The 9,371-nt window shown below is 38.0% G+C and overlaps 1 protein-coding gene across 2 annotated transcripts in view; it reads left to right on the top strand.

Moving 5' to 3' along the window:
- The first annotated feature begins 5,158 nt into the window (after positions 1-5,158).
- LOC106879922 (PAS domain-containing serine/threonine-protein kinase) overlaps positions 5,159-9,371 on the top strand; it is a 95,080-nt gene continuing 90,867 nt past the window's right edge. For both annotated transcript variants that reach the window (XM_089341884.1, XM_089341885.1), the window contains exon 1: positions 5,159-5,198. In XM_089341884.1, the coding sequence (XP_089198010.1) occupies positions 5,179-5,198 (20 nt within the window). In that variant the 5' untranslated portion in view covers positions 5,159-5,178. The remainder of the gene's footprint in view (positions 5,199-9,371) is intronic.

Raw genomic sequence — 9,371 nt, 5'->3', positions numbered from 1 at the left:
CAGAGTTCTTTGCAATCAGCTATGGAACACGTGGTGCTTCTTTGCTTTGGTTACTATGCAAACAGAGTTCTTCGCCACGGTGATGTGTAAAATACTTCTGATTGACTAAAATACCCAAATTTTGCAAATTTTAAAGGCTAATAACTTTTTAATTATGGATTTATAGAAAAATATGAATTTCATTTTCATAAAAATTTAATCCATATACTAATTTTGAAAACAATTGGAACAAAATTGTAAACAGTGACAAAACCCAGAAAGATCTTCTGGGTTCTATACAGTCGTCTAAAAATTCTTCAAGGTGGTGCCCAAGCATGGGGCAGTCTAATGATTGAAACAAGAAAAAGAAAAATTCTGGAGTCGATACGTTCCACGAAAAATTCTTCAAGGTGGTACCCCACCATGGCCACAATCTAATTACTGATACAAGTAAAAGGTTGGGGGGAGACGAAAAATTAACCGAAAAATATAACTGAGGGGGTTTTGTCCACTTTCACACTTTGACTATGGGGGTTTTGTCCGAGGGAGTTTTGTCCTAGGGGGCTTTGTCCTACACTCGTAAATATCTATCGACCAATGTATGTATGCACAGATGCATGCTTGGGAATATATAAAATATATATGTAGCTATAGAAGCATGTATTCATATGAAGATGTATGTATGTATGTATGTATGTATGTATGTATGTATGCATACATGTATGTACGTACGCTTGTGTGGACACACGCTATTGACTGTGTAAGTACAAGAGGATTTTACACATCAGGCGTCTGTGTGTGCATGTGTGTGTGTGTGTGTGTGTGTGTGTGTGTGTGTGTGTGTGTGTGTGTGTGTGTGTGTGTGTGTGTGTGTGTGGTGGAGGGTGAAACCAACTGATATTTCTGAAGCGCTTCCTTCTCCGGATGTTTGGAATGTAGGAGATGCAGTCCCCAAATCCGCTAGCAGCTAGGGCCTCGCTATAGCAGGGGTCTGCTGCATCAAAAAATCTCTTGGCTGCAGGAAAGGTTCGTGATCCTCTTACTGACACCCTTCACCAGGTTTTTTAACATGATGGGTGGGTGACAAGAGGCTGTGTTGATATACGTTAGCCTCTCATTTGGCTTGCAATGTACCGGAGCCCAAGTCGAGCGTGACGGCTAAGAAGTCCACAGTGGTGAGATCGATCTCGATGATGATTTTCAATCCCATAGAGGTGAGTGTACTAATTATATATATATATATATATATATATGGTCAGCCCATAAATAAAGCTGTTTTTTCAATTGCACAAACAAACTAAAAGTCGAAGGGGGACAGGATAAACTACCTGCATGAATTTATTATAAAAGCAGGTAGTAATTTTACCTTGGATTTCTTAGTGCAAGTTTTGAAGAGTGGAGTTCGATTTTAACAGTTATTTTTTCAAAGCTACAATGGAAGTGACAAAGGAGCATATTCGGCATATTTTTCTTTATGAGTTCAATAAAGGCAACAATGCAACGGAAAGTGCGAGGAATATTAATGCCGTATATGGGGATCGGACAATAAGCGTAAGCCAGCGGTGGTTCCAGGAATTCCGAACCGGAAATTACAGCCTAGAAGACGAGCCTCGTCCTGAAAGATCTGTAGAGCTCGACGAGGACGTCCTGCAAACCCTAGTGGAATAAAATTCCATCGTAACTGTTGAGAAACTCGCAGAGAAGCTTGGATTTGGTCATTCATCGACACGTGCGTGCCATCGGAAAACGAACATTTTTGGTTTCAAGACGAAAGGTGTTCTTCCATCAGGATAATGCTCGCCCACATACAGCGAGGATGACATTTCAAAGGCTGGAGCAGTTTGAATGGGAAGCGATGCCCCACCCACCATATTCTCCGGACATTGCCTCATCTGATTACCATTTATTCCGCAGTCTTGAAAATCGTTTCGACGGAAAAATACGAATTCTATAGACGATCAGAATAGTACATGAGGAGTATTTTTCGTCACGGACGAGAGAATTTTGGAAGAGGGCTTTGCAAGTCTTCCAGATAGATGGAATAGCATTGTAAAAAATGAAGGAGAGTATATTTTGGATTAAAAAAGAACTTTGCTTATCTTAATTTTGAGAAATAGAAAAAATATTAAAAACCGCGTTATTTATAGGATGACCCGCGGGAGTGACAGTGTGGTAAGAAGCATGCTTCCCAACCACATGGTTCTGGGTTCATTCCCACTGTGTGGCCTCTTGGGCGAGTGTCTTCTACAATAGTCTCGGGGTGACCAAAGCCTTGTGAGTGGATTTGGTAGACGGAAACTGAAAGAATCCCGTCGTGTGTGTGTGTGTGTGTGTGTGTGTGTGTGTGTGTGTGTTTGTGCCCACCCACCATCGCTTGACAACCAATGTTGGTTTGTTTACGTCCCCGCAACTTAGCGGTTCGGCAAAATATACCGATAGAATAAGTACTAAGCTAACAGAGAATAACTCTTGAGGTTGATTTGTTCGACTAAAGGCGGTGCTTCAGCATGGCCGCAATCAAGTGACTGAAACAAATAAAAGAGTATATATATACACACACAGACACACACACACACACACAGCGGGCTTCTTTCAGTTTCCATTTACCAAATCCACTCACAAGGCTTTGGTCGGCCCGAGGCTATAATAGAAGACACTTGCCCAAGGTGACACCCCGTGGAACTGAACCTCGAACCATGTGGTTAGGAAGCAAGCTTCTTACCACACAACCACCACTCGAACGACTATGGGGTTCCATCCGAGTAAAATACGAATCAAGTGGGTCCATAGGCAACATATGGTCAAGAACTGCTGCAGAAAGCTTTCAAGGGGGCGCTCCAGCATGGCTGCAGTCTCAAATAACTAAAATAAATGATTGAAAACAAATCTAATGTTAGACTATCTGTTCCCTGCTTCTCTCTCTCTCTCTCTCCGTCCTTACCTCTGTCTGTCTGTCTGTCTGTCTCTCAGTCTGTCTCTCTCCCTCTCTGTCTCTCTCTCTCTCTCCCTCTCTCTCTCTCTCCGTCATTACCTCTGTCTGTCTCTCTCCCTCTCCCCCTCTCTCTCTCTCTCTCCCTCCTTATCCCTGTCTGTCTGTCTGTCTCCCTCTCTCTCTCCCTTTCTCCCTCTTTCTGTCCCTCCTTACCTCTGTCTGTCTCTCTCTCCTTATCTTCCTTCTTATCTTTATCTTATTTCTCATCTTAGTCTTTCTGTCACTAATGAGAATGTGTGGTTTTTTTGTTTTTCTTACTCTTTCTCTCACTCCCTTTCTCCTAAATCACTCCCCCGCTCTCTCTCTCTCCCTGTTTTTTTAAATATTTACTATCATTTTTCTTAGCTTTTGTTTTGTTTTTACCTTACTCTCTAACCCCTCCCCTTCCGTCCCTACCATTCCCTCTCCCATCAGTTAAGACCAGCCCAACCCTAAATATCTGTGTATATACATACATATTTGTGTATGTGTGTGTAAAATGTGTCTACGTGTGGTGTGTATGTGTATATATATATATACATATACACATTTGTGTGTGTGTATCTATATGTGTGTGTGTGTATATATATCGTTACATATATATATATATATATATATATATATATATATATGTGTGCTCACACAGATAGGCTCAGGCGTGGCTGTGTGGTAAGAAGCTTACTCCTTAACTACTTAGTTCCAGGTTCATCCCCAATGCGTGGCACTTTGAGCAAGTGTCTTCTACTACAGCCTCGGACCAACCAAAGCCTTGTGAATGGATTTAGTAGATGGAAACTGAAAGAAGCCCGTTGTATGTATCTATCTATCTATCTATCTATATGTATGTGTATATATATATATATATATATATATATATATATATATATATATATACAGAGGTGGACGGGGTATAAAAATATTGGTTGCCAGGAGACTGAGGGGGGGGGGCCCGTCCGCAACTACAGAGCTATTATTTTATCTTTTAATTTTTTTAAATTTTTTTTTGCCAATAGAATTCTTTTTAACTGTCTACAAACACAGCCAGGCTGAAATAATTAATGCATTCTTCCAGGAGTGGATAAACAATTGTCAAACTTGAGGGGATGGGCCCCCATATACAGATTCTAATGACGCAGGGACCCACTTGCCACCAGGCAAGCTGGGTACCTGGCCAATCCGCCAAACGCCTAGTTTAGAATAAAGGCAGCTGATGAAGAATTAATCCAAGTGGCTATTTGTTTTTCTGTGTTCGTTCCGTTGTCTGTAGTTCATTTTTCTAACGTCCTGTACCCGAATATGCATCTATATACACATGTAGATGCAAGTATGTACATATATGTGTGTATACATGCTTATATATCCGTTGTATTATGTATATATCTGTCTTTGTGTCTGTGATTATCCCCAATCACTGCCTGACAACCAGTGTTGGTGTGTTTACATCCCTGTAAAATAGCGGTTCGGCAAACGAGACCGATAGAATAAGTCCTGGGGTCGATTTGTTCAACTAAAACCCTTCAAGGCGGTGCTCCAGCATGGCCACAGTCAAATGACAGAAGCAAAAGAATACACACACACACACACACACGCACACACATACACACTCACACACGCACACATACACGTCCACGTCCACGTATATGTGTGTGTGTTTATGTCCGTATATGTATATATGATTGCATATATGTGTGTGTGTGTGCGTGCGTGTGTATGTGCGTGTGTGTGTGTATGTGTGTGCGTGTGTGTGCGTGTGTGTGACATGCGCAAAACATCTACTTATATGTGTGTGTGTGTGTATATATATATATTTATATACATGAGTATATATATATATATATTTATATACATGAGTATATATATATATATATATATATACATGAGTATATATATATATATATATATATATATATATATATATATATATATATATATACATGAATATATATATATATGTTTATATACACAATGTATGCACAAACATAGACACACACACACATATTCGTGTACGTGCAAGGGTGCGTATGCGTGCGAATGTATGCGTGCGCGCTCAGGCCGGTGTGCGTGTGTGTGCGTGTGTGTGTGTGTGTGCGCACCCGGGCGCGCGCGCGCGAACGGCGTACGTCCATGCGTGTCTATGCTTGCGTGTGTGTTAACTATTCAAAACCCGTAATATGGGCCACTGCGCATGCGTCAGACCTTCACTCGAGCAAATAGTAACGACAACAGAAATGGCGGCAGACTTGAATCGGTAAGTGCATCTTTAAATGACGCTTCTGTCCCTCTTTCTGAAACGAAACCCTTCCTTCTAACTCTATCTAACCTAGATACTTATGACTATACACCACATAACATGGTCGTTACATTTGAAAATTGCTTTTATTGTTACATATGACGTTAGTCACTGTTGTTCTTAGTTTGTATTTTGACGTTTGGATAATTTATAAATATGAAGTTGAAAGTTGGGGGACCATCAGAGCTTCTACAGTGTTAATTAGATTTAAAATTAATATATGTGGGTATTATATATATATGTATATATATATAAGAGATCTTTGTTCTTCTTTCTTTCGTCAGTAAATTACTTTATTAAGATTTTCATTTTAAATCTTTGTGTGTGTGTATATATATATATATATATATAAAGGGCATTACTACAGAATAATGCCACACACTGTGTATATATATATATATATATATATATATATATTTGTGTGTGTGTGTGTTATGGTGTTCTTGACCAATAGAGTCGGAAATTATCTAGTGCGCCAAAAACTCTAAGATATGAAAAAGGAATTGTAATTCCGAAATATCATCGGACTATATAGATAACCAAGTTACAACAGGTATATAGTCCATTTTTGTTCTATAGTGCATTGTTATACCATTCTAAACTTTTTATTCTTTACAAACAATACACAATACTTCAAGCGAACTACAATACTCACTTATCTAATTTCTTTGATTGTGTATGTTTTAAGCTTTGTAAAATTACGATTTTACAAAGTAAAAAAGAATGCAGGTGAGGGATCTTTGCCCTTTCTAATGTGTATATAACGTTTATTATATAGTATACTGTGTATGTATACATACACGCTCACACATATCGTATTTACTCTTGTCTAAGTCTTACCCCTAAATTTACTGTTGATCTTGATACAAATTTTTTCCCTTTCATATGCCCTATGAATAAGTCGCATCCTAGTTTTTCAGGTTATATCAAGTATAAGATAGAGCGACTTTACGTGAGTAAATACGGTATATATATATATATATATATATATATATATATACACACACACACACACACAATGTATTATACAATGTGTTAGTATCATCCACACTATATTATACTATTGTGTATATACATATATGTTATGTTACATAATATGTACCTTACTAAATTATTTGACACTATGTTTTGGTGTGCGTGTTACATAGACTTTGCATTACGTCCTTTCGGGACCGATAAAACAATACCACTGAGGTTGATGTAATGGATTAGCTCCCTCGCCTCAAATTTCAGACCTTGTACCCATAAGAGAAAGGAATTCTAGTTCAGGCACCCATATAACCCCTCATACCTTTACTGTTTTTTGGAATATTTCAGAAATTTTTTGCGAATTTATTCTTCACACAGGAATTCATACGATTACCCTTTTACTTGTTTCAGTCACTTGACTGCGGCCATACTGGAGCACCGCCTTTAGTCGAACAAATCGACCCCAGGACTTATTCTTTGTAAGCCTAGTACTTATTCTATCGGTCTCTTTTGCCGAACCGCTAAGTTACGGGGTCGTAAACACACCAGGATCGGTTGTCAAGCGATGTTGTGACAACCACTACTGAATAAATTTTATTTATTTATTTATTTGTTTAACTCTCCCCTCTCCAATAAATCCTGAAAGTTCGATATTTTTCCAAACTTTTAAATCAGTTTAAAATACGGATTGTCCGAATTGTTTTGCTTAAATCCCAGCAATGGACCACCCTTGGTTGCATCATCATGCCATTGAATGTGTAAATGGGGAGAGAAATATCGAAAAACACCAATACATGTCAGGTTGACATAGAAAAGATGAGGAAGGTATCAGGTGGTCGTGGGATCTGCTAAAAATACCAGCTAAATTGCATAGATCACTCACAAATAATTGAGGTTTTTTTTTTGCATAATCATATGAATTCGTAGAAAAACCATTGTATAAAGTGTACTTAGTACTTTCTTCTTGACATTGACACTAGTGAGGTCACCAAATAAGTTGCAAGACAGAGGTGGCTTTATATTAAGTGTTAAGGCGGCTCTGCATTGTATAAGGGTGGTTGGGTGTAGTGGAAAAGATGAGGCATGAGAATATGCTCTTAAGGTACAGGAAGGGTGGGTGGATAAATTTAGTAGTGTGAGAGGAGGGTGGCTCAAGATTTGAGCTGGCAGAGTTGTTAGCATACCGGGCAAAATGGTTAGCGGCTTTTTGCCTTGTCTTTATGTTCTGAATTCAAATCACGCTGAGGTCAACTTTGTTTTTCATCCTTCCAGAGTCAATAAAATAAGTACTCGTTGAGTACTGTAGGTTGGTGTAATCATCCTATCTTCTCTCTTTGGCCTTGTGCCAAAATTTGAAACCATTATTATTATTATTATTATTATTATCATTATTATTATTATTATTATTATTATTAAGCTGGTAAGCTGTGAGAATTGTTACCATGCTGGCCAAAAGGCTTAGCGACATTTCACCCATCTTTACATTCCGAGTTCAAATTTCACCAAGGTCAACTTTATCTTTCATCCTTTCAGGGTCGATAAAATAAAATAAGTACCATTTGAGGAGTGGGGTCAATGTAATCAACTTACCCCCTCCCCCCAAATTTCTAGCCCTGTGCCAAAATTTGAAGTCATTATTATTATTATTATTATTATTTCTCAGTGAAATATGTGCCAACTCTGTGTGACCTAGTTTTGATTCCTAATTCAAATAATTTCTTCTTCAGCTCTGAAACATTTGGAAAAGGGCATGAATGTCACAAATGTTTACTTCTGTTTGTATGTGTGTATATATTGGCGTTGTTCCTCAGTTATGTAGGTTATAAACCCCATAGAGTTATGGAAGGAATCATCGTCTAGAAATCTGAAATATGTATAAAATTCATATCTTACTACTTCACTATGGAATAGTACATAATCAGAGTGTACATGTGTGTTTTCATGTGTCTGTGTGTGTATGTATGTATGTATGTATGTATATCTATCTATCCATCTATCTATCTATCTATCTGTCTGTCTATCTATCTATCTGTCTATCTATCTATCTATCTATCTATCTATCCATCCATCCATCCATCCATATGTGTTTGTAGGTGCATTGGGATATATAATCCAGGCATTTGTATGTGTGTCTGTATGTGCATATGTATGTGTGAGTATATGTATGTTTGTGTATATTTATGTGTGTGTGTGTGTGTGTGAGTTTGTCATCATCTATGTGCATATATGTATGTGAATGTATATATATATATTTGTGTGTGTGTGATCATCTGTGTGCATATATGTATGTGTGTGTGTATATATATATATATATTTGTATGTGTGTGTGTGTATATATATATATATTTGTGTGTGTGTGTATATATATATATATATATACACACATATATACATACATATATATATGTTTTGTGTGTGTGTGTAAACACACACGCACACTTTTAAAGGGGAAAAGCAGCATCATGTAACTCACACACAAGAAGAAAGAAAGAAAAAGAAAACACTATTTTATGACTCATACAATTATCACAGTTTGAAAGAAACACCACCCAGAGAAAAGAATACTTTAAGAATTCCTTAATTCTTTGAGTGGCTTGTTGAGCTCTTAATTTTCCAAAACTAAAAGAGAGCTAACTAATCATCATCATCATCATCGTCATCATCATCATCATCATTTGGTGTCACTTTTTCTGACATAGGTTGGATGGTTTGACCTGAATTAATGAGCTAAAGGACTGCACCCAAGCTGCAGTGTCTGTTTTGGCATGGTTTTTGCAACTGGGTGCGTTTTTGTGTGGCACCAGCACTAGTGAGGTCACTAAGTACTCACAAGACCCCCCTCAAGTGAATTGTGTACAGTATTGAAGGATATGAAAGCATGATAGAAGGATAGGAGCATCTTGGAGAAGTCACGTATTTGCCTCTTTAATATCTGGACAGAGAAAGAGAGAGGTGTGTGGTTAAGATACAAATCAAATATGAGAGGCAGAAATAGGTTAGAGCACTGGTTCCCAACTGGGATCTGTATGACCCCTACTGGGGTCCATGCAAGCAAAATAGTAAATTGGGGATCCATAGTTGTATTTTAAGGGTACATGAAAACATTTTGCTTTCGATGTACTTATTGCAAGAAACAGCCAGGTTTATTTACTCTAACATTTT

The sequence above is a fragment of the Octopus bimaculoides genome, chromosome 25, assembly GCF_046866305.1.
Source record: "Octopus bimaculoides isolate indiv1 chromosome 25, ASM4686630v1, whole genome shotgun sequence".
Taxonomy (NCBI): domain Eukaryota; kingdom Metazoa; phylum Mollusca; class Cephalopoda; order Octopoda; family Octopodidae; genus Octopus; species Octopus bimaculoides.
This window is presented reverse-complemented; position numbering and strand designations above follow the sequence as displayed.